At 35.5% G+C, this 26,807-nt stretch overlaps 1 protein-coding gene across 4 annotated transcripts in view; it reads left to right on the forward strand.

The window, feature by feature from the left end:
- The window catches only part of FER (FER tyrosine kinase), a 166,503-nt gene extending 140,100 nt beyond the window's left edge, over positions 1 to 26,403 (forward strand). For 2 of the 4 annotated variants that reach the window (XM_030511505.1, XM_030511510.1), the window contains 3 exons: positions 12,123 to 12,277; positions 15,429 to 15,551; positions 18,025 to 26,403. In XM_030511505.1, coding sequence (XP_030367365.1) covers positions 12,123 to 12,277; positions 15,429 to 15,551; positions 18,025 to 18,167 — 421 coding nt within the window. In that variant the 3' untranslated portion in view covers positions 18,168 to 26,403. Of the gene's footprint in view, positions 1 to 12,122; positions 12,278 to 15,428; positions 15,552 to 18,024 lie in introns of those variants that run through there. The other 2 variants (XM_030511506.1, XM_030511513.1) reach the window with 2 other exon arrangements.
- Positions 26,404 to 26,807: the final 404 nt, after the last annotated feature.

Below are 26,807 nucleotides of genomic sequence, written 5' to 3' on the forward strand. Positions count from 1 at the left end.
AAAGCCCATGGAGAAATACTGAAAACCCATATCATCATTTCTGATACATAGCTCTACTCTTCTAATTGTTCTGAATAATTTAATTTCTGATTTCTTTTGTTCATTGCCTTATAAATAGCTTCATAATAATAATACTTGACTTCCTGCTTTTAACTTGTACTTACTTAATCGATTTTTACCATTGGTGCTGCCCTTCCTTGTATATTCTATAATTTTTTTCCATTTTTATTTGTTTTGCTTCCTCTTACTGTGGAAGCCCCAAGACCTCTGCTGTTTATCCATAGAATAATTGTAGGAAATGGTGTTAATGAGAAGGAGAAAGTCATGTTCCCAAGTCAAAGCTATAAATAATTGTGATTACCTTTGTTGATACTGCATTACTACAATTACTTTGTCATGGTTAAGATTGCAGACATGTTTTGTTACAACAGTCAGGCGAAATATTTCCTATCTCCTGTAACCCTCTGATCAGGAGTATGTAAACTTTTTATATTGGGAAAGAAGTCAGCAGAGCTAAGCTGTGCGGAGGAATAGAAGGAGGAATAGAATACTTGCTACCAGTAAGAACTGGCAGGAAGTTACTGCCTTGCTTGGTGAAAGGAGGCATAGCAAACTTGCTGAGGGTGCACTCTGCCGCGTCATCCAGATCATTAATGATGTTTAGCAGTATCAGACCCTGGGGTACACTGCTAGTTACTGGCCTCCAACTGGCCTATGTGGAAGCTTTTGTTTTAATCATTAAGACGCTTGTCTTACCTTATAATATCCATGACCTTTTGAATGTGCCCTGTTATTAAATAGATTAAAATCCAAAATAATTCAAATTAAACCCAGCATCTTTGAAGTTCCTGTTTCATCACCTCCTTGCAAATAATGCTGATGATGAGGTGTTGTCAGTCTCTGATGTGCTACAAGGACTGATGGTCAGTGCACACTTGCTGAATTTTCTGTGGGTTTTGGTCAGTCTTGTATTCAAATTGACAGTGCAAATTCAGGAAATTACAACCACATCTCTCACCAGCTTTTTTAGAATTTCCTAGAGTTCTAGTATTTATGCTGTGATTCCATAAATGGCACACTTTTGGTAGTAGGAAAGTTCAATATTTTTGAAAGGAGGAGCTACATTACAGTAAAGATGCAGTAGATACAGGTTTTGAGGCAAATAATATAGGCAATGTAGCAGTGATTTAAAATTCCAACGTCTGACTTTTTAGGAACCTAGCTGTACCCAGCTGGCAACATGTGTAGTACTTTTCTGTACAGAAATAAGCAGCTTGTGTCACAAATTGCATTTGAAGTTTTGTTGGTTTGCCCATTATTGAATTTATTTTAAAAGCAATCTTAAATTTAACTGTATCAGTTTCTGTGCATTCTGTTTGAAACTGAAATAAATGTACAGTAAAAATAAATCTGTAGAGCTATTTTGCTGTGAGCGTCTGGGAATTCATGTTATAAGTTTCTCCTGCCTTCCTGCGTGCCTGCCTACGTGCCTCCCTTCTTTCCTTCTCTCCTTCTTTCTCTTCTTTCTCTTTCTCCCCTTCCCTTTCCTCGTGTACATGTCAGTTATACTCTTATGGTGGTCCTGTCACTTCTGCTGCTGAATCATTAATCAGCACGCTGTCATCCCATGTTTCTTCCATGTTTCCTACTTCAAGTACCCCACCCAAATTGTCAAAACCCCATCACTTTCTTCTCCCTCTTACGACCAAAAAAGTACAGTTTTTCTTCCACCTTTATGTTTAATTTTTGGGTAGAAAACCTATTGTAGATTTGAAGTAATAGCAACAAAAAGAGAGAAGGGAGGTTTAGTTTATTTCCTAATTGAATTTACAGAAAATTAATAGGCCAATTTATTCCTTTCAATTTCTGTATATAATTCTCTACAATGTATTAGCCACGTAAAATTTTTTTCGTATTTCTGTAGGCTAACTGCAGTCTTACTTAGATGTCTAGGACAATTAGTAAATTATTAGTCATCCTCGTTTTACCGTCTTGAATGGTTTTGATACATTTATGATAGTTACAAAACAGACTATTTTTAGAGTACTAAAGTATCTTAACCTTCCAGTAATTATATGTCAATAAACTTTGATTAAAAGTAGAGAGAGACTGTTTTTCACTCAGATTGGAAAATTATGAATTAATGAAGTATTATTATGTATCTTTGTCAAACCGGTTTCCATCGCTAAGAATGCTTAGCTGGCATATGCTACCTGTGCCAATCATTACAATTTTTCCCTTTTTAAGTAAGAAACAACTACAGTGTAACAATTGCTTCAAATTGTGGTTGGTTCTTCTTTCTCTCTCTGTTATTGGTTTTCCTTATGACTTTCTCTTAAAAACTCAAGAGGTTAGGTTTTGGGGTGTTTTTATATTCTATCCACAAAGATTAGGATAACAACATAACCCTCTTCTCTAGCAGTATTTGGTTCTACTGCTTCTCTGCTCTGTCTTTTCATGGAACTCCAGTTGCTGTGGTTTTCATCTACTTCTCATGCTCTGTTTTTTATTATTAGTCTTCAATTAATTAAGTTTTTTTGAACTTAATACAACACATTAATATTAGCACTAGGAAATGCCTATTTAATAAAACAAGAATTTTATTTTCTAAAAAACTGAATCATCAGGAAGACAGCTCTTGAAGCTACTTTGCTTTAGACATTTCCTTCAAATTCAGCATGCAAGGTTTTCTAACACTGATGTATGATGAATAAGTGAATATGATCTTTGATGATATTTGGTCTGCCTCTTCAGATGTTGCCAACTTTGCAAACCAGTTAAACCAAAATTTAATGCCTCTGTACAGAGAAATAAATGATATTTTGATATTGTACCATAGAATAGAATAAGGAAGATATTAATTCAGAACTAATTTCAGAATTAACTAAAAGAAGGCATCCTCCTTATGTATAAGTGTAAGGACTGTTACTGTAGCAAATGTTGTGTCATCACACAGGTTGAATAATACCATAATATTATCACCAAAAATACACTTGTTAGTATAATTGTATGCTTTATTGTTGAGTTTCATTTTAGTTGTTTCTGTAAAAGATACAGTACTTTTGGAAATTTTTGCTTAAAAATTGTGTTTGCTTTACTATGAATAGTACAGTCTACTTGTATGACTGATCTTGGAAATGAAAAACATCTGAGGTTGTGAATTATGTCCACTGCAACCTTCTCAGGCACAAAATGAAAACTTAAGATCTGGTTCATCTTGAATAATTATTCGGCTTGGATAATCACTTTTTAGACACTTAATTTCATTTATAATTCAGTTAATATCAAATACATTTTTAAGGAATAATAAAAATCTTATGCATATCCTAAGTGTATCTATATTTGTGCTTCTTATGTTCTGTAATGTTTCAAGACTGTAAGAATGATTCCATGGAATCAGCAGTGGTGCTATTCCTGTGTGCGTCACGTCGTTGGGGACTTCTGGAAAGTGTTTTCCACTTTCCAGTTGCCCTAATATTGTAGTATTTCCATAAAGTTACTTATCAGCCAGTCTGACGACTATCCAGACCCTTAGTTTTCATGAAGGCTAACACTAGGATTGCTTCTTATAAATTTTTTTTAGAGTTCACTCTCATGTTGTAGCCATTACATTATGAGAAGTGAAGAGGCTGGACAGGTTATTGTGCAGTTGCACAAACTTAATTTTTAAAAGGCGTTCTTGTGGCTATAAAATGTATGCTATGTAAATCTTTTGATTTTGAAAATTTGAATTTTAGAAGGGAAAAACAGCTACCTAGAGAAGGTTGGGTATTACTATAAAATTGCAGGGAGTAATAATGTACTCTATTACGATATTCACATTTGACAAAAATAAGGTAAGCTTTCCTGCCAAATAAAATAAATCAGCTCACAAAAGATATTAAAGTGAAAGCTTTTGTTTCAAGATATAAATGAAGTACAAGGGAAAAAAAAAAGCCCCAAACATTAGACATCCCTAAGTCTCACATTTTCCTCAGCATATTACATGTAATCAGCAGTGCACAGGAAAAATGGGTTATAAAAATCTACAGAGATATCAATGCAAAGAAGGCTATTATAGTCTAAAATGACTGTGAAGTAGTTTTAATCAAAATAATTGTTCAGAAAAATACAGACAATAACTTTTAAGTTCTAAAAGAGTTGAGAAACAATGCAGAAGAAAAACATTAGATGCTGCTGATAGGAATGTTTCTGCCCTAGAAGCAGGCACTGTAAAGAAAACCTCAGAAATAGGAAAAAGGTGGGGAAAAATAGATGATGTAGTGATTTATAGCTTCATTTCCATCTTCATAGTCTACTACTTTGATTCTCTTCAGGAGCTGCACATTGTTTACGATCTCTATCTTTAGCTCTTTTAAAAGAGCTGGTACAGAAATCTTGTCTTACTAGGAAAATGTAGGACACATAGTAACATACTTGAATAAAATGCAAAGAAGGTAAAAGTTTTATAATGTGTCAGTGGATCTGTATAGTCTCCTGAGCCACCTCTGGGCTGCAAACAGTAAGTTTGCAATTGCTCAGTTTTCCTCCATTATTACCTCTGTAGATGACAAGTGCTGTATAATGTGTGACAGCAACCTGGAGTTTTTTAGTAAAAATGTACTCAGAGCAGGCAGGTGAGAAGGCTCCAAGATGCAGGAGTGACCTTGTTGCTCCTCAGAGCAGGAGTCTGGATCGACATAACTTTCCTCCATACAAGATTATCGATCTTGTTTCTATAAAAAATACTGCGATTTTACACTTAAAGATGCAAAACATTCTGTAAACAGGAAGCTTGAGTTTCATTTTATTCCTCTCTTATCTCCAAACTCATTTCCAGTCTCTTCTTCAGAGCTGGCCATCTGAAACAGTTTCTCTTTAAATAAAAATTGAGATTCATACTTAACACAGTTACTCAACTCTAAGAAATAAACTTATTTACACCAAACATTAAGTATTAGGAGACCAGAAGTACAACTGTGAGAAGTGATAACATTATAGCATTTGTGCTTCACTTCTGTACCTCCAAAGGGACTTCCAAATACCAAATACACATACCTTTGAGGTATGAGTGATCTGTGTCATGGTCAAGAAGTAAAACAGGAAGTTTCACTCTGAAACATTAACATACTGGGGAAAGTATTCTGTTCGAAGTCCCACAGTCAGTACTGCTACACCTCTACAAAAATAAATAGTATATCTAACTTATGCCGAATATTTGTACCTACCTCAAGGTATACCTTACTGTGATTGTGTGTTCGTTCATTAGTGACTGACCATTTTGCAGACTATAAAAATGAATATAATCCTCTGATTCTCATACTATCGTTTTCATCAGAAATGACTGTACAATAAGTAAACATTTAATCTTACTTTATTTTCAAGTATGTGTGTGTGAAGGCATATATGGTAATGAACTGTGGCACAAAAAATGTGAGTATATTTTTCTGTACAGCAGTTTATTCAGAAGTTTCTTCTTGTTAAATTTGTACAGTGCAGGACAGCTTTCACTTGTTCAAAAAATGTAGCCATAGGAATGCAAATAGCATGAAGGTTTGTGGGGTAGGACTGAGGGTGAAGTTAACTGCAAGCATTGGTTTCCTTACCAAGCTGTGCAGTCTGCACAGGTGAAGCAATATGCTTTGTCCACGTGAACGACTCTGCAGTTCTGAATGGGATGCTGTAGTTTTCTATCATCTACTGTGACTCATGCCACAGTCTATCACATGTTGAGCAAAGCACTTAGAGAAAGTTAGGAACATAACAGTTACCAAGTACATTTTTTGAGGGTGGGGATTAAACTAGTAATGCACAGATGTTTGGAATTTTGAATTAGGAACACTGTGATCCTCAACAGTGTATTTAGTCTTACACAATTTTAAAAAACACTTCACACCTCCTCCCGGTACCTGAGGAGCATATTTTGTATTTGAATATAGTTTTGTTATTTTGGAGAAATCTGTACATTTATGCACATATTCTTTGCTTACCAGCTTACCAACCAATTTTTAGTTCAACCATGTTATAGTGTGTTAAAGTAATCTAGATGCTTAAGCCTTATTATGCTTTTATATTTTCTTCTGGCTTTCTTCTGCTTTTATTACTGGAAGTTTGCCCATTGATTATTGTGATCTTCCTAACCTTAGTTCACAGGAATATGTTCTTCACAATGCTATAAAGCATTTTTAATGGTAGCACTGACTATCATGATAATGAGAGTGAGCAGTGCAATACAGACTATTTCTGGAATGAGGATGCATTTTACTCTTAGAGGTGGAGGAACTAAAGGTTCCATGGAAAAAAATGCATTTTTAGCTAGAAGGTAGCTTTTGTGCTTATGTTCAGCCACTGAATACAACGATTTGGGACTTGCTTTGTTACATTTTTTTCTAGTGCTTTTTGCAAAATTTTTAAGTCCTTCATGTGAAAATTGCAAAGTGCTCCAGAGGGAGTAATTGCATATCACTAATGCTTTGAGGTGGGAAAAATTACTCATTTTACAGTTCAGAAGAACTGAGCAATATGCAAAACTACAGATAGCAGGCAGAACACCTGACATTATTGAGAAATCCCTACTGCATCTAACTTAGATTTTCTCAGTTTCCTAACACTTTTCATCTGTGAAGATGGAGTTGCATTGTATGAGGAACTGAGAGACATTACTAGCATTGTAGTTAATATTGCTCCATTAGTATTTGTAATGTGGTAGCTAAAATAATATGAAGAAATAAGTAAAACAAAGTGTAAAGAGGGAAGATAACACAATGCATGGAAGGATGTGCTCTGACCCTCTTAGGATTTTTCCAGTCTGTTTACTAGGCAAGTGCTATTTGCTGTGTTCTCCACATACAGCAGCATATACATATCAAGAGAGTTCTGAAATAGGCGTGTTTTGATTTGGACACCACTGGAAATTACCTCAGGTGTTTGAAGGATAGTTAGTGTCTTATAGTCCACAAAAACCTAACAGTTTCACTTGTAGACTTGCCCCTTCTTTTTTGACCAGGTAATGGACTATTTTCATTGAATTAAATATGTAGAGAAGATAAACTGATCCTAACTGTTTGCGAACTAATCACTGGCTTTTGTTACCTAGGAGTGTTGTAATTGCATGGTCCAGGGAGGGGATATAAAATGGCTAACGAGTTCAGTGAGGCAGTCTGTCCTGCTGGTTTAGTAATGAGGAGTTTACTCTCTTGTTTTGATTTGCTTTAATTGATGGAATTCCATTGAAACATGAGATATTAGTTGCTGTGTAGTTCTTTTGGGGTGGCAGAAGGAAGTGGAAAGGGGGAATAAGAGTATCCTTAGTGAAAAGTTTATGAGGTTTCTGTCTACTAACAGACATGAATCCAGGCATAATAACTTCCAGCTTCTACTTCCTCTTTTAACTGGCTGTTGGATTTCTAGCAAAAGTCTCATGAGCTAGCTCTTGAAGTTTCAGTGTATTCTGTCCATATTAGTGATTCCTAGTCAATATCCTGTTTGTGTCTATAGGGACTGCACACCAGTGCTTAAAAATGAAATTTCATGCAATCATAGAATCATAGAATGACTTGGGTTGGAAAGGACCTTAATGCTCATCCAGTTCCAACCCCCTGCCACAATCAGGGACACCTTCCACTAGACCAGGTTGCTCCAAGCCCCGTCCAACCTAACCTTGAACACTGCCAGGGATGGGGCAGCCACTTCTCTGGGCAACCTGTGCCAGTGCCTCATCACCCTCACAGGGAAGAACTTCGTAATGTCTAATCTCAGTCTCCCCTCTGTCATTCCCCCTTGTCCTGTCCCTAGAGGCCCTTGTCAAAATCCCCTCTCCAGATTTCTTGTAGGCCTCTTTAGGTATTGGAAGGCTGAAATTTCCAGTTTACATATTAATTTTTATTCCTGAGTAGTTGGGAAGAAGGTGTTTATTTCTAACAGCACTAGGAATTTACATAATCTTGGTATTAAATAGTGAGAGTCAGCTTTTCTTTTACAATGTACTTGTTCTGTAGCAGCCTAGTGTAATTTGTGCCCCATTTTTTTAAGTTTCAGCTTTCAAAATGTGAAATAGGAAATTTTTTTCTCATTTTCTATGTTAAAGATACACACTGGTTTCATGGAATTACTGCAGCATGTAGCAAATGCTGTATGAGAACAAAAACCAATGCCCCAAGCAGAGAGCACCTAATTCCGTGCAATTGTATCTGTACTTCTTCAGGATGTTGGTTTTAGGAACATTAAGGAGGAAGAAAAGAAAACAAATAGGACATACTTGGGGCTTAGAGAAAAGAAGACAAGTAGAGCATAGTTAACCTTGGGGTTTTGTTTCTGTTTTTTAAAAGGCTGTCTACAAAGTGTCATGATTTGCTACAAGTATTTAATACTGATGTTATCTGTAATATTGACTCCTCATAGCTGTTTTCGGTCATCAGGCCATCATTTTTACATTTTCTTGTTTTCCCTCGCTCATGTCATCTATCATACATACCTGAATAATACTCTTTTGTGTATATTTCGTGTGGAAGGTTAAGATGTAATGGCTTTTTTATAAGCCACTTAACACTGTTATACTAGAGACCTTTCCTTTTGTTTGTAGCAAATTGAAATTAACTAGTATCCTGGAAACTGGAAGAAATTAAATCTGTTGGTTATTAATTTAAAGCAATGGAAGTAATACTTTTTCATGCCTTTTTTTCAGATTCTGATTATAAATTCTGTAATAAATCACAGTGATCAAAATGCATTATATTTTTTGTAGTTTTCCTTTGTATTTAGACTGAAAAATATGAACATCCTTTTAAATGAGGTTTTCACACATGAGGAAAAACAGTGAAAAAATTGTTTGAAAAACCTTAACCAAACCCTCAGAATAAAAATAAATAAATAAATGAAAATTAAAAGCTTGATGTAGCTGTAGCCTTCAGTGTAACAATGTTTTCAAAAATACTTTTAAGCATGCAAATATACATAAGGAAATCTGGAAAATTCAGCAACAAGTCACTGAGGATATGAAACATGTAAAAATGGCAGCAGAAATGCTAACAAGATACTCTAGCTTTCAGGACATTTATTAGCCTGGGGAATGAAATAAAAAATGTTAATCAAATAAACATTGTAAATAAATTACAAGTAAGAGAACTGAGAAAAAAAGAACCCGAAAAACACATCTACAGTGTATGAAGTGCAGAATCTGAAGTGACTGGTGATGGAGCACTGAGAATGAAATTGTACTCATACTGTTTCACTCCACTGAATAGCAAGTTATTAAAAGTGCTAGGTAACTTTTGGTGGGATTTAGCAAGATTTTAAGTATCACTGGATCTGCTAAACATGGGTGGTTTCTGTGTTGTCCAAGAACTAATTCCTCACAAGAACTGTGAAAAGAAAACTAAGTACCAGAGAGGGGGATTACACAAATCCTTTTAAAAGACTATGACTAAAGTGAAGGGAAAAGGGAAAGAGAAATTCACATCTAAAGTGTTTTGTAAGTGAGAGAAAGAGCCTACCTTACACATGAGAGGAAAAAAGCAAATTTGCTAAAGTCAGAAGTAAATGTATTAAGTGCTCAAATGGCTTTATTAACACAGATGATGTACTGAAAGTAATACATAGTATTGCAACTTCAAAAATGTGAGAATATTAGCTAAAGGGAGAAAAAGGTGTTAATACTGTGAGACTCATATCCAGCAGTAGTACATGTACTTTGCTATTTGTAGCTTTACTAGTAAGTTAAGTTTTAGCATAATGCATTCTTTTCTATCTTATGTTACTAGCTTGATGCACACTATTTCATAAATTTTACTGGTATCCTGTGGGAGGTGGCAATGAAAACGCTTCTCTGTTTAATACAAGCTAAGACAAAAAGAGAGAAGCAATTAGCATGAAAAAATTGATGGTGGACTTGACAGTTGTGTCCACCCGCACAAGCTGTGGGCCATTAGCTAACCGTTAGGCCATGATTCCTCCCTTGGCACTTGCGTGCAGCATGGCGGCTTGAGTAGTGTCATTGTGTGACCCACTGCCAGCTAATAGACAGCTTGAAAACCACTGTTTCATGAAGCAAAGACTTTGTGTATCTGTGGTCTTTCAGAAGATCTACTGGTAATTTACATGTATCCTGAACATAGTATCAAAATCTCTACCAACTTTCTGAAATCCCAGTTTGATTGTCATGCAAGTGGTTTTGTAAATTTTCAGCAATGATGAAAACCACTTCCTCTAAATGACTCTGAAAGCAAAAGAAAAATGTCGCATGCAAAACAGACAAAAATTGTATGAACTGAGTGTGATCTTTGTTTGCAAGCACTGTGTACTATTTACGGTATATTTTCCCTAATAATCAGACTTACATAAGAGGAATAAACCCAAGACAGTTGAGTATATAGCATTATCTTAATCTGACTCACAACATGTTTAAATGCTAGGTCAGGCTCAGGTAGGAAGATATCCATGGTTTTAATTAACTCTGTAAGTTTTCTTTGAGATATGACCTCATTGCTTTTTCCACTCCTTATGTGCGTCTGTCACAAAATCTAGACTATACTGAGTAAGACAATAAAAAAACCTATTGACTGAAGTATCATTGGAACCGAAGTGAAAAATTCTTGAAGTTTCATGGTATTACTTTTTACAGACTTGAATAGAAGGACTAACAATTTGATTTTGTTTCTCCCACTTTCACCAACAAACAATATCGCATGGGAACATCAAACTATGTAATACAGTGCATATTGAGCTGGTTTATACATTTGTGCGTATCTTCAGCTGGAGCCTGTGACTTCAGTCTTGTGTTTAAGTGGTCCATCTTCTCTAACTGCAAGAATAACTGCATTTAAATCCCTGTAGCATCAACGTCAAGAACCATAAATGTTCTTAGTGGCAGAAAAGTCGTGTGAGTCACATATGTTAAAATTCTCAAATCAAGTTACAGTATTTACACTCAAACACAGGCTCTGTCTACATACCAAATAATGTAGTGCAGGATCAGTATGGGTCAGTTGATCATAGTAGGTGTAGATATACCAGTTTTAACATCCGTAAATATGGGTCAAGACTTTTACTTTAGACTAAATATAGTTCAGTCCTTTGTCATGAATGTCCTCACCATGCATAGCGTTTGAAGCTATTTGTCATTGCTTCAGACCTTTCTTCTGCATAAGCTGCAGAAAAAAAATCTGGTGCACCCTGTGGGCAGGGTTTTACAGTAGTTGCTTCCAAGAGTAATCTAGTCTGTATGCACCATAATCATTCTTCAAAACCAATGAACATGCATTAAGTGCCCAGGGAATTCACTTCAGAACTATGCTATAGCACCGCTACAAAACATTAAAGCTAATGTAGTTATTCTAGAATATTCATGTAAGACAAGCCATTTGTGAGCATATTAGCTTTTTAAGCTGAAAACAAACATTGTGAATTTAGTTTAACAATACTTTGCCCAAGATATTACTAATGTTACAGATTTAATTCTGTTGCTTGTTTTTCTTCAAAAATTTTGTGTATTTTATTAGATTAAGATGGGAATAATAATATATATTTTATGATGTAGAATTTTAATACATTATGAAACAATGAAATGTAATATAGTATGTTAATAATATATTATTAGCATGTATTATGTTTCCAAATATACACTGTAGAATAGCCACAGTAGGAAACTAATGCTGGGATAAGGTGGGTAGAGAGAAGATGGAGCCAGTTCTGTTTTCTCAATGTCTTTTGTAATTATGGGAACATAATTTCAGGGTGCTTTTCCAAATCTGCATAATATCTGATTTGTTAATCTGCAGGTTTATCTTTGTGACCTCAGAGGGCAGTTGTGGTGAGTTGACCTTGGCTGGTTGCCACAAACCCACCCAGACACTCTGTCAGTCCCCTTCCTTAACAAGACAGGGGACGAAGTTAAGACAAAAATGCTTGTGGATCAACTCTTCCCCCCAGTTCTCACCAACCTTGGTGTTTATGAGATTATTTCTCACCCTTTTTCTTCCCCTCCATCATTCCTCTTTTCCGCAGCTGCCGTGTAGGGTTTTTTGCCTTTTCTGAAATGTTTTGTGAGAGGCACCACCATCTTTGCTGAGGTGCTCATCCATTTAAAATGGCTTCAAATGGTTTCAAATGTGTAAAAATATGGGTGTTTATTTTTTGTTCTAACTTAGAGACCTAGCTGCAAGGAACTGCTTGGTAGGTGAAAGCAACATTTTGAAAATAAGCGATTTTGGAATGTCCCGGCAAGAGGATGATGGTGTGTACTCATCATCAGGCCTAAAGCAGATTCCTATCAAGTGGACTGCTCCAGAAGCTCTCAACTACGGTAAGAACATACCCGTGTCTTCTTGGGGGGAAAAAAAAAATAAAAAAATAAAAAAAATTCAACAGTAGCATAAGAAGCACCAGGACTACTCCATGGGCAATATTTGAGTGTATATATATATATATTCCTAGTGCCCAGTTCAAATCGATAATATTTAAAATTATTTTAATATTTCAATCTTATTTAAGTTATGTATAAAATACTGGTTTGCCTTCAAAAAGAATAAGGCAACAACGTCAGAATTACTATTATGCAGCAATAAAATAATGCTTTAGGTTATGTTACTGACTCATTCTAGTAGACTACCTAGTTAGTCATCTAAATCATGATTGTGGCAAAATGAATGGCAAGTTCTGTTTATTTATGGCAGTGATTGTTCTAGCACCTCTTTGAAAACAGTAGGAAATTTTAACATACCCGAACACTCTTAGATAAAACATTGCATTAGAGAAAAGTACAGTCACCGACTTATACTTTTTTTTTAACTGCAGCTTTTTTAACTGAGGCTGCTATATTTTGCTTTTTAGCTTATATGAAACTAGAAAATAAAGTTGTAAGTAAAGTGGGCTCTGAAGAAGCAGCGTATTAAATGAGCAATGCCATGTTTTCTATGTAGTTCTCTCAACCAGTTTTTCAGTTGAGTACTTACAAAAAATATGTTTCAAATTCTTCATTTGAAGTGTCTATAAATATTTCTGCCGTCTCAAAGCTTTTTTTTTCTAAAAAATTATGCATTGGAAATTGTAAGTTATGACTTATGATGGAAAACAAAATGCTTCTTCTCAGTAGTGCTTTTGCAGGAGTTAATGTCGTGACACAGTAAACCAGATCTTCCGTTTGGAAGGCTAATAATAAATTAGTAACAGTAATGATCATGCATTATCAATTATTCTAAGAGGTGTTAGTGTTGCTAGCATTCACTGGGGAGCACACTTTTTCTATTTTGGGTATTTGTTCCAATGTAGAAAGTGTTTTGAATTTTACTTTTGTTATTTCAGAAATGCATACAGTTTATTTGATATATAATGGAAACCCATCTTTCGTAGCCATATGCAGTCCAGTGTACTACATTAAACAGGAAACAGGCTCTTGTGACAATACCTTCACTTTGTACTTTTGAGTCTTTTATTTTCATAGTACAGGAGAAGAGAGGATAGTTGATTAACATCTACTTATTTTGTGTTTCCTAAAATGCATAAATACTCAAGCAGCTTTGAGTGATTTTCCATGGCGTTTGGAAAATCAGCTCTCTCAAACATTTGATAGTGTGTTCAGCAGTCCAATGTTCAACTTTCAAATGTCATAGAAAGGTAATAGTAGTCACAGAAAAATTTTAAATAAAAAAAAAAAAAAAAACAACAAAACAACCCCATAAGCTGTGACATCTAGAATTGCCAAATTAGGGCAAATGGAACAGTTAGGGAGTTGTGTCTGAAGTCATAATCAAAATTCTGATGCTACTAGAGCTTCTGTGAGATTGAACCTTTGGTTCAGTAGGTGCTGTTCCATACTGTTATTTTTGCTTGGAGCTATGTGATTTCTATCACTTCCAGCAAGTGGAAAAAATACTTGAAAAGCTCCTAATAAAATTACATATTTAGGCCATGTATTTTTGCTTCCTATTCTCTCAAAAATAAGACCCACATTTAATATGTATGTTTTTCCAGTACAACATTTTGAGTTGTTTGCCGTGTTAATAAATTATTGTGTGGAAGAGTTTGGTTGGTTTTTTTTATTGTGAATGGACAGGCCTGTTTTTTCTCCCAGATAATGTCATAGTGAAAGAGATAATTAACTCTGCAGAACTTGCGCTCTCTTTAAAGAACCCTAATCACCTATCTTGTATCTACTAAATTATTTCAATGAAAAGTGTTGAATTACTGGATGCCAAACTCTGAAGAGAGTTGATACATAGACAAAAAAATAATCTTACTACAAAAAGCATAGTGAATGTCTATAATTACCATCTAGAAGGCACACAAGCTAATGTTGTGCAGCTGGAAGTGATACTTAGTTTGACAGTAAACTGAACTTTCTGACGTCAGAACAGTTGTTGTATCACCAACTGTCACTATAATTTACATGTATTTTCCTTTCTTCCAGTCAGAAGTGGCTTAGTTTGGTTTATCTAATGGAAAGAGATGAAGAAACAATACATTCATAAATTTATGTTAATTCATAAATTTATGAATTAACATTCATAAATATTTAAAGAATAAAGACACATATATACAATGTAATAGTATGGAAAAAAGAAAAACGTTCATGAAAAATGTTGAAATATTGTTGGATATGGATTTTTAAGGTAACAATTTCACACATCCTGCTGCACAGGGTTAGAAGCCTTAGCTTTCTGATGTGAATCCATCCTTCTTAATGTGACTCCATAAGGGACAATAGAAATAGCTCCTCCAAGATCTCTTTTCCTCTGTGATAGAAAGCTTTCATTCCACTAAGAGGTTTGGAATTCAGTTATCTGTCAATTACCTAATTTACTATTTCTGAAGCATAGTTGAAGATAATGGAACCAGCAGACCAGATTTATTTATTTTCTGTAACTGATTGGGTGCATCGGTTCTTCAGGGTAAAAATTAAACAAGTTGAGGCAACTATAATATTCAGAGAACAGTTTCTCAAAGCGTGAAAACCAGGCCCTCTTTGCAGTTACAAACTGCTGATTGTAGCTCATCTCAGAATACTCATTGCAATGCTTTATTAGGGAACTGGGAAAGGTAATTTTTTAAAAAATGTCTTTTGAATTGAAAGTGGGGGGAGGAGGAACTGAGGTTTATTAAAAGGAAAATAATATTTTTGTGCACGAAGAAGGAAAGAAATTCTTAACTTGCTTGAAAAATAACTGACATGGTAAAGTCTGTCAAACAGTAAAACTTTAAGTTAGCTTTTATTATGCCTCGGTATCGACCTTATCTGTTTCTAATTTGAAATATAGGATACTGATATCTGCAGAATGTATTACTAGTAGCGTCAGCTTTGTTCTGCTTAAAGCTTGCCAATGTAACCTGTAACTTTGTCATGTAACATGTAACCTGTAACATGCCAGTGTGACCTTTACAGAAAATTTAGAGCCATAGTTTTCTGAAACATTTGTTTCTCTGTACATTAAGCTGAGGGTTTTCTCTCCTTTTCTTAGGGAGATATACGTCTGAGAGTGATGTGTGGAGCTTTGGAATCCTTTTGTGGGAGACCTTCAGTTTAGGAGTATGTCCGTACCCTGGAATGACCAACCAGCAAGCACGAGAACAAGTCGAGAAAGGTAGTTATTTGTAGGGAGTGAAAGAATGCTCCATAGAACCATAAGGATATAGCACATACAGTATAAAAGACCAAAGAAGTAAGATATGAGTTATCTGGCAAATTTGGCAAAAATATTATCTTTTTAGTTGCTTGCTGGGAGGATTAGTGTGATATATAGGCTTCTTGAAAAAAGGAATATACTGACCAGTGACTTAAATGACAGAAAACTTACAGCATATTGACTTTCATTGTGGCAGAACTAGAAGGTGCAACAGTGAGGAAGGATTTATTGCTGTGCAAAGGAGAGGCTTGACCAAAATGAATTATTTGAGATTATGCTAATGCAGGTATAAATATTCTAAACCGCCAGAAGAAAAAGTCTGTATCATTCCATCTTCTCTAGTAAAGCATTTCAGACAAAGATTTAGCAATTATGGTAGAAAATGGTAAGCTAGTTGAGCATTGAAAGCCACATTTCTCCTTTACAAAATAATCAAAAGGCTTTCATTGAAAATACCAAATAATTTTGAGTAGAATTCCCAAGCTTTGATTTATTTTCATCATCTTTAGTGACTTTTCATAACTTTTCCTCCTCTACATAGTACTACTTTGTAGTTCATAAACAGGTTCTAAGCTAGGAAAAATGATAAATTATTAAAAAAAAACCCCAAGCATCTAGATTGCTGATTTATACAGATTAACCCTGATTGTTATAAACACTGTAGGTGACCATCAAGGTTTCTCCTTCAAAGGCCAAACCAAAAATCTAGTATTTGCCAGAGCAAAGGAGTGTTTGTAAAAACAAGTCTTACTACCTAAGTACTGAGATTCTGTTTTAATCCACTGCGCATAACAATCTCTTAAAATGGATAAAATACATAAAGATTTAGAAGTATGTTTATGCTTTTTCAGCTATTTATACTGTGGGGAAAACAGTCCTGTTGGCTCATCAGCAATTCTTTTTACCTTTTTTTTTTCCTAATAGAATTTTCATTTCTCCTATCATCCTGTTGTCTTGGTTTTCAGTATATAATAGCTCTGCTGTTAGGACTGTCAGCTAAGACACTCCAGATTCTCTTCCTGATCTTATCTATCTCAGTTATTCAATCAGTAGTAGGAGCCTTAAGTGAATTTAGTCACTTGAATGCTCGCTTTAAACCAGGATAATTTCAGTTCAAAATAACTATATAGAATCATTTCACTTTAAGGACAAAAAGTAGTTGCTGCTGTCACTGTTTTGAAGAACTAGTTTGTAGGGGAGACTTTGGGTGAAGGAAAAGATTTTTAAATAGTTTTGTGTTATATTGCCTGTAAGTGTCAACAGTCCAGCTATTCTCCTTTGAAGTTAGATGCATTAATCCAGCACATTAGAGCATTTGCACACAATATAATAAAGGAAGAATGTTTTGATTTACCTGTTGCATGAGGCCAGTATCATTTATGCTTTGCATTAGAAAGAGAGATGAAGAAAGTCACGGATTTGCATTTAGCTGTAGAGTCCTATGTGCCAGGTTGCTTTACTGTCCACTGCCTGTCATTTGCTCAGAGAGCTACATGTGGTAAACAGTTCATAGAATGACAGAGTAACAGAATGGCTGAGGTCTGCAGAGACCTTTGGTTGTCATCTGGTCCAACTCTCTGCTCAAGCAGGGCCCCGTAGAGCCAGTTGCCCAGGACTATTCCCAGATGACTTTTGGATATCTCCATGGATGAAGATGCTATAACCTCTCTTGGCAACCTGTGCCAGTGCTCAGTCACCATCACAGAGAAGTGTTTCCTGATGTTCAGGAGGAACTTCCTGTGTTTCAGTTTGTGCCCAGTGCCTCTCTTCCTGTCACTGGGCAGCACTGAAAAGAGCCTGGCTCTGTCCTCTTTGCACCTTCCCTGAAGGTATATAAATACCTGCACTCTGCCCATCATCCAGATCATTAATGAAGATGTTCAACAGCACTGGACACAGTAGTGAGCCTTGGGATACACTGCTAGTTACTGACCTCCAGCTAGACTTTGTGCCACTGATCATCCCCCATGGGGACTTGCCATTGAATGAGTTACCTACTTTGTCCCTGGTCTCTGGAGCCTGAGATTCCTGGAGTCTTGCTGGTAAAGACTGAGGCAGAGACAGCATTCAGAACCTCAGAAATTTACTCCCATCTTAATGTTTATTATTGATTTCCTCAATGAGGGAAAAATAGGGAACACAATGAAAACCTGTAGGGTAGCTACTTCCTAAAATACAGGAAACAAATCTATGCAGGTTGCTGCCTTTAGGGTTGAGAAGCATACTGACAGTTTGCCATGCCCAAATTAAATGTCACTGGTACCTGAGCTTTGATTAGTTTAATACTTACCTATCTCTAAGGCTTTCTTCATGTTACCCTGAAGATCTTTTTTAAGGCAATGATCTTGAACTTTACTTGTTTCTTTTTATATTTGTCAATATGCGTCAGATGTCAATCCTAAACATTTTACGCCCATTTTTTGTGTACCAGGTTACCGAATGTCAGCACCACAAAAATGTCCAGAAGAAATACATAAAATAATGCAAAGGTGCTGGGACTACAAACCAGAAAACCGGCCAAAATTCAGTGAGATTCAGAAAGAGCTGTCTTCAATCAAAAAGAAAGTGACATAGTGATGAACAAGTGCCAAACTTAATGTCTGGGACTTTTATTTTCCAGTGAAGTAATTTTTTTCCCCTCAAACACTATGCATTTATACAACATTATTTGCAATATTCTTCTATGATTACTTTGAAATTAACTGGTTTTCTATAATATGTGTACCATCTTGAATGATGTCTACACCTACATTAAAGACATATACTGCGAAACGTTATATATCCAGTCACAGTAATCATGTCATTTAGGTTACACGTAAATAGAAAAGCACATACTGTAGATTTAAGAGACTGTGGCTTCTATCTGTTTTACAGCCAGTAACTGTTAGTGACATTTTTCAAAAGGTTTCTACTCTAAGCTGTGTTCTCACTCTGCTGTCCTTGTCCTGTACGTCAATACCAGCAGCACTCTAATGTGGTGACTGTCATACATGTTGGCCTTAAAACTGGAGACAGTTTTGACATGTATTTCAATTAGAAACTTTCATATTTTTTAATTTCTTTCTGCAACTGATATTTTAAAGTGATGCTTTGTTTTAAGGATGAAGGTCAGTTAGATTCTGGATGCAGATGTGCTTACTGAGTAGTGAAATCCAGAAATTTCTTTTGTAGAAAATTGAGTTACTTGTGCATTTCTTACCCTACTGTAGTAACTACTTCTGACTTTTGATGTGATTTACTTGATGCCTTTTGTTCAAAGACATCAGAATTCAGTAATATATCTCCTTTACAATGACCTATGTTTGTTTAAGAAACAAAAAAGCCAGTATCAAGTCTTGACTATACATGTTAAGAAATACTGCAAATCACCTGCTTTCCAAAGAATATGTAAAAGCAGTAGGCCAGCAGAAAGAGATTTACTAATGATAGCAGCAAATAACAAATACTGATCTTAGAGTAGTTAAAGAATGTGAATTGCTAGATTTGTTTATCATATTGATTTTTTTTCCTTGAATTGATAATAATTCTCAGAATGCAGCTGAAGCCTACGAAAGTTTATGCTAAGCAAAAGTTCATTCCACGCATAGTGTCCAAAGGAAAATACTACTTCTGTATGGCATAAGGAAATTGTTCAAGCAACCCAAATAAGAAGTATGCCTCTGGCAGGCTTACCAAGGCAGGGTAGAAATGCTAACCTTCTAATTTCTTTAAATCATTGCAGTGGGATTTCAAAAGATTGGGGATAGGCAAGTTTTAAATGCCACCGGGAATAAAAACTTTGTGTGTATATATATATATAAAAACAAAAAACAAACAAACAAAACAAAAAAAACCAAAAAAAAAAAAAAACCACAAAAAAAACCCGGGGGGGGGGGAAACACCAAAAAAAAAAAAAAAAAAACAACACCCACACCTGCCAGAAGGAATAAAATCTTATTAAATAGGAGAGAGAGGAAAGGCACAGCTTGTTGCTCTGTGTCCTCTTTGGGGCTGTAATTATTTTCTAGAGCCCTACAAAGGAAGAGGAACAAGTTACAGTATCCTGGTCTAAGTTCCAGAGTTAAGGTGCTTAAAATTTTTGTGAGAATTAACTAAAATTTTTTTGGATCAAGGGATGCCAGTTGCTGCTAATGCAAGTAAGAAACAGGGACTGTAAGTAACACAGCATCTGGAATGTTAATTAGCCGTATATTTTATTGTTACATGGGGATTGAGATGTAGTGAAGTCAGTAGCTACATTACATTTTTATTTCTGTTAAGGTGACTTTTCTATTGTTCACAATATTTTTGCTCTCTAAAGTGTATTTATAGTAGTACTGAGTGGTAATGTTTAAGGGCTATGTGTGACCAAAATATGTGTAGTATAGAAGAGTTTGTATGTTATGTTGGAGTTAGTGTCCAAATAAAACAATGAATGATCATGCTGGAGCATATCACCTGCAGCTGAGGTGGAAGTCTCAGCATCCAAGTATAAGGAATGGTGAGTGCTTCTTGCATTTAAGTGGGTTGTTTTTTTTTTCTTGGAGCTAAGGAAGCATATACATACTCGTGGAGATATGCTTGGAAAACTTGGTGGCATAAATTTAATCTTCCTTATAAGCTTACTGGATATATTTACTTAGTTCTGTACTTCCAAGTAGCCCAAAAATATTTTTCAAGAGCAATGGGAAACATTCTTCTTAGTTTATGTGCTTTTAAGTAGTACACAGTTTGTGCCTTAATTTGCTAGTATGCTAATGCAAATGCAAGTGTACTAAGATTTAAGGAATGTTCCACAATCATTTGGAAAAATCCAAGATTCACTCAACCGCAGGTCCTTACGTATGCATCAGTAATGGAAGAATTAGTGTCTCCCCTGCCAGCATTCACAACTTCTCTAGAGAGTTAATATTCTTCTGTGAAAGAGATGAACTGATTTTTTGCTATATGCCCTCTTGGCAGCAAAGAAACACTGTTTTATTTTTGTAAAATAAAATACCATTTTATTTGTCTTAAATTAACCAGTCACCATCCTAACTGTCACATAAAGATAAAAATTGTACTCGTATTTTATTCAGAAATACTTAGCATTTATAATTCATATCACATTTCTGTTTAAAGGCTTTTTAAAACATGGGATTTCTACAGCAGCAAGAAAATTCATTATTGTTCCTGAAGTAGGCATCAGTTCAGTTCAAAAATAATAACTCTCTGGGAGAATACCAGAATGAGTTTATGGGTATAGAATAAACCTAAATACAGGTACATGTCTCTTCAGTTACTTAAACTTTTTCTTACCATTAATTTGGTGGTTTGTGGCAGAACTTGTTAATCATGTCTCACTTGTAATTACTGCAATTATATAATTTAGGAGGTGGAATCCATACCTATAGATACTGGGTTTAAGCTTTTGTGAACTTCTCACAGAGGAGTTCATAAACAAACCTGTCATACAATGAAATTTAGAAGGAAGACATGGTAATCAATAACCAACACCGCTGTATCTGTTTTCTGTGGACTTTTGATGACTTAGTCTTGCATAATTCATAGGTTAGCCAGATACTGGCCATTTGGTTCATGTACTGTGTTTATCCTGGAGAACTTATAAAAAAGTTAAGACTGTTGCAAGTGTAGTGTTTCAGGTAGGTTCTTGCACCGGCGCTGTCCCAACTAGTGAGACTCTAAGGAAATCCTGATTTTTTTACGCTGTTGAATGGGAGAAACTGAATACTGTTTAGAGTCAAGTAGAAATGCCTCAGCGTATTAAGTAACATGGAATTCAACAGGTTATCTGTTATTTTCCTCTTTTTCCAAGGAATTGCATTTATTAAGAAAGATTGTTTTGAGGGCAAAAAAATGTATCCTTAGTTTGTTTTCAATGGAAATTAAGCACACGTTAGCTTTAGAGTTCAGTCATCAGTGAAATCATGAGGATTCCTAAGCATTTTAATTTAATGGAAAGTAAGATAGCGAAAAGTGTCTTGTCTGAAAACAAACCTTGGTTCAGCAAAGTGAGATCTTGTAGAGTCAGCATCCCATCAATGCGTTCTCTTTGAAACATACATTTTCATTAGTTTCTAAGGAAACCAATGAACTAGTTTTCATTTAGCAGCTACAGTTATATTTCATTTCTTCTTAACAAAAATCTGCCTTTCTGCAGAGTTTCCTAATGTTTTCATTGGAAGTTGTCATTGGAACATGCATCACCAGAAGGCTGTCAGTAAGAACTGCAGTTTGTAAAGTAAGCCAGATCTTACTCATGAGAAACAGAAGACTATTTAAGGCAATAGTAGATTTTTCAGACTAAAGTACTTTTTCATCCATTTCTTTGACCATCAATTATTCTTACTCAAATCCTACAAGCACATCACTGAAATCTACTGCACATCACTAAAACTATGAAGTTATCTATTTGCTGTCCCTTATAACTATTTTGTTACCTTTTTTTGCATCCATTGCAAAGACATTAAAGAAAAAAACCACTCTCCTGAGTGCACTTGGATTTGCAACAATTCTATGACTGAGCATGAGTTTGATATTAAAAGAAACTGATGAATTTTTTTTCCTAAAGCACTAGAGGACTTGTGATATTTTTGGAAGCATTCTTGCTAGGCAAGTCAGGATATGTGGAGGGAAGAATAAGAGGGAAGAATACCCCTACTACCAAGCAAGGTAAATTTTTTTCCTTCTTAGAGTCATTCGTTCAATTCTTCACTTTCAGGAATACAGGACTTTAATAACTAATTAGAAAGTACAGGGCAGGTAAAGTATTTCTGAAGTTCCAAACAACCAGGAGTTTTCAAGAGTAATCTGGTAAGTTTGGAACATCAGCTCTGTTAAAAATCCTTGCTTCTAGTTTCCTTCTGCAGATTTACCATAAAAGAAGCAGTCCTTAAACAATCATCAGTAACAAGTTACAAGAAAATTGCATCAGGCTCAGAAACCTATCAAGCTTCTGTAAGAGTAACTTAAGTAAAGAAATATTTTTTTGTAATCTTGTACTAGAATCCCCACAGGATAGCTTTCGTTAAATAACTAAATAAATAAATAATAAATAAAAATAAATAAAAAAGCTTAAAAAGCTGAAAGGTCCAAACTGAAGCAGAAGAATACTTTCACTTGTCACATTTTGAACAGTCATTCAAGTATTGCCACATCTTCTTTCCTGAAACTGATAATGCACGTGTGGTTTCCGCTCTAACATAATTTTCAGCATTGCATATTAGTGTGTTACAAACACTCAACTTTACTTTTAGACCACAGAAGGGAAGATTCTCTCATTGAAAAGTGCAGCAAGATCTGCCTGGCAGCTCCTACATTTTCCTTAACTTCCACATTCAGCTATCATCAGAGTCATTGTGTTCATTATAATAAGCACCAAACGGAACAGGAGCTGGAAGCTAGACATTGTCTTTAAATCAGCAGCTAATCCCCAAAATTTCACAGATTTGTCTCTAGAAGCCAATTTGGGCTTGGTTCTCTGTCAAATAAGCAAAAGAAATTTCTGTATTTCAGCCTTACTACTTATCAAGAAAACAGGAAGGTTCAGAGATATATTTACTTTTTGCTTCAAGGGCATGCTACCTCCACCAGTAACTGAAAGGTACCCTTATGTCCCTGTTGTGTCTCTCTGTCTCTTTAACATAAAATTCTAACTGGAGTGTATGTCCAGGTGTAGAACTTGGGTGTTAACTCTGAGTTGGTTCATTTTCAGGAAATTGTACATTATTAGCTCGTTTAGAACACAATTTTCATAGGCATCATCTAGGTAGGACTTAAGTAAGGATTTTCAGATGGTTTGGTTTGGGGTTTTTTTTTCTTGTCTGATGAAGGACTAGTTATATTGCTAGCTACATACATTGTTATTTTGCAACTGTTTCAGATTATAGCTATGAGAGTAGTTCATTTATAAATCTCAGATTATGTGTGCCTTCTCTAAATCCAAACCTGTTAGCCATATTTGCAAAAAAATGGATAAATAAAGCCCTCAAATATAATTGACAGAGGTCATAAAGTGAAAACATAGAGAAGCCATGAACTACATACATTCTTTCTTTCTCTATACTCCCAGAATTGAATGCTTTGTAAATAGAACTTGCAGTAGCTGGCTTTGTGTTTATAGATAAATATAAATAAGTTCACAAACCAGTATGATAACATAAGACTCACATTGCTACAGGCAAAGAAAGTTTGCAAAAAAGTGCTCCTAAATTGCTAGTATCTGGAACTGTCATCTAGTTTTAGAACTACAAATGGTTATAGATAAGTACATAACTTAAGTTTTCTGAGTTTGGTAAGAGAGACAGTGCATGCTTCTCCATTGAAACTCAATTTAAGGCAATTACGCTTTTTAAAAGAAAAATTGGATGGATCTATGATTCCTCTAGGTTACATACTGAAACTATATGCCAGAGGTTTCCACCACTAAAGAAAGATTCACACTACTGCCTTTGCATGTAGCCAGTTCAGTCTTTCTCAGCATGTAAAGAATTCCATAATTGTTAAATGCAGTAGTAACCAAAAAGCTTGGATGAATGATATATAAACTACTTTATTCTGATGTTTCGCTTCAGTTCTTAAAGAATATTTCTGCTTTTCAGAAGGGCTGCAGTAAGCTTACAGTTCTAGCTGATTTCTGCTGTAGTAATCTCCCTTATTGCATCTCCCAAACATTTCCTGATTCTGATGTGTCCGTGTACCACAGATGATGCCCTTTCACGTGCTTAAAAAAAGTTACTCTTGTGACAGAAAAGTTCAAATATATCTCTGCTTTTTTTCTTTTTTTTGACTCAAGAATATTGCAGTGATGTTATACCCTGATACCTGTGGCAATGTATTTGTATGAAAACAGAAGTAACTGTGAATCAAGTTGATGCACATTGTTCAAATCATGTTTTTAATCATGTTACAAACTCTAAATATATTGTAAATTGTCCACACTGCGAAAGACATCAGAAAAACAACATTCCCAACTGCCTAGTTTACAATACAGAGCATCCTGCTTCTACTACGGAATAAATATAACCCTAAATATGCTCCTTGGAAAAGGAATGATTATGTTGCCCAACCAGTTCCAAACACTGTCTTTAAAATTAACAGAAGTGACTTAATTCCAACTAAGCGTCTTTGTAAACTTCCTTCTACTTAACACACCTTTACAAATAGTGTTAATTTTCATTATTGTCATCCATTTTGCTTTTAGAAATCTGACTTCTGCATATCATAGAACATTTACTTATACTGGTGATTATACCCCCCACCACCACCACGAAGTGCAACTTCAGAAGATAAGCATTGCTAAGTCAGTAAAAGTCTACAGGGAACTGTTCTTTCACTGGATGGCTGACTTGATATGGGTTAATGCATTTTAAATATCACTGAAGTAATGGGTACAATTAAAACCTGTTACACAGTTTGAACAGCAGTATTCCTTGGTCAAGATATCTCTGCAATGGTAATTTTTCTATTTGAGTTGAACTCGACAGGAAGGTACGTTCCTTCCTCTCTAGTTCATCAGAGAACTGCTGTGTTGAGGTAGCCAGTTCAGGTGGCTGATAGCTAGTGTGGATGCAGTGAGGATGCCATAGAGAAGGTCTGCATGGCCTCTCTTTATAATATGCCTGTGCTCACGGCGAGTCGCTAATAAATTCACTAGAGACTGGAAGTCTGCTGTACCTCTGAGTGCAGCTAATTCCTTAAATCACCTGAAGTTGTAGTGCTTTAAGCAGAAATTGTGACATTTTTTTCTGTGTCATGAAATGCAATATACAGTGGGGAGCTGCTGCATTATTTTCCTTCCACCTCCTGCTCAGTCATGTCACAGATTTAAAGTCTTCCAAGTCTTCAATAGACAGAAACATACTAGAAGAAACATACCTGTTTCTGCTGTTAATTGTATCATTACCTGTAACTGACCACTTACCTTTTTCTTTTTCCACTCAACTTCCCCCCTAATTTTTGCTAAAAACATGAAATAGGAAAAAAATCATGATACAGGTTCATCACACAGGACACAAAAGGCAGGCAGACTCCTGCAAAGAAAATCTTGAGGTCTGAAAGCCAGCAACAAACACCTGCCTTGTCCCTTCTGTTAAAGGAGTGTGTAGTTACATGCATGTTCATGTGGTTTCCAGAGATGGAAGTTGGACTAAGATTGGTGGGACTGCTGCTTGTTTCAGTTGCAAGTGTTACTTTTCCTTTGTACCATAGGCAGCTGGAGATGGAGGAGAGGTGTTGGGAATGGAAGGAAGGTTGGTCACTGACCTGCTAGCGCACACAAGACTTTTGACACCAGTAACCTTGAGTGGAGCACAGATACCATTTGCAAATGTGTTTAGATTTCTATTTGATTTTGTGCCAAAGTATGCACCAGCAAGTTTGTCAGGTAAAGCACCTTTTATACTCTTTGTTGTTTAAAAATAATATATTTGTGAAACAGATTGATAAAACATAACACTGGAAATGGGTGCTTCTTCCCAAAAGTACACATGTAAAAAAGATAAAAGGGAAACAACAGTTGTGCATTTATCTGACTTTTAAGCAAGTCTGAAATAACTATATAATACAGTTGCCAGTTATCTGTCCTTTATAATTTTAAATAGATCTGCATTTTAACTTTATTTATTTGCCAATTTTTATTAAAGTTACATTTTTGAACCCAATCTAACTTTTTTATTTTCCTAGGCTGTTAAAACAAAATTTCAATATTCTTGTAAACTGCAGACCTTTTTTGAATAGTCCTGTGTCTTCTCCTATGGACCAGTTACCACTAATGAGTCTGCAGCCCCCTTTTTACTGTACTCTTCCAATAAATGTAAAATATTTGTACCAAGCTGTCTCATTTTATTTGGTATTTACTGGTTGTGTTTACTCACTTGCTTCTGTAATCAAGTGAAGGCTGAACTCTAGAAACATTGCTCCTAGGAATAGCTGCAATTCTCAATACTGTATTTCACAAAAAAAGATTTATCTGAATTTTTTTAATTTTTTTTTCCCCAGTTTCTGGAGTTAATGTCTGTGTGATCCTCACAGTTTGGTTGTCATTTTTGTTCACCTTTTGTATATAATAAGATACGGAAAGAAGGAGTAACCTATTGGGCAGAAGGGAAAGGACATGGGAAACAGCCTGGGAACTTCAGGGCTGTAGCACTTCGGTTTTGACCATGTCGCATTACACCATGTGTTTCTCACCAAATCAGGGTTGTGTTAAGCAGCTAGACACTGAAAAACAAACAC

The sequence above is a fragment of the Strigops habroptila genome, chromosome Z, assembly GCF_004027225.2.
Source record: "Strigops habroptila isolate Jane chromosome Z, bStrHab1.2.pri, whole genome shotgun sequence".
NCBI lineage: Eukaryota > Metazoa > Chordata > Aves > Psittaciformes > Psittacidae > Strigops > Strigops habroptila.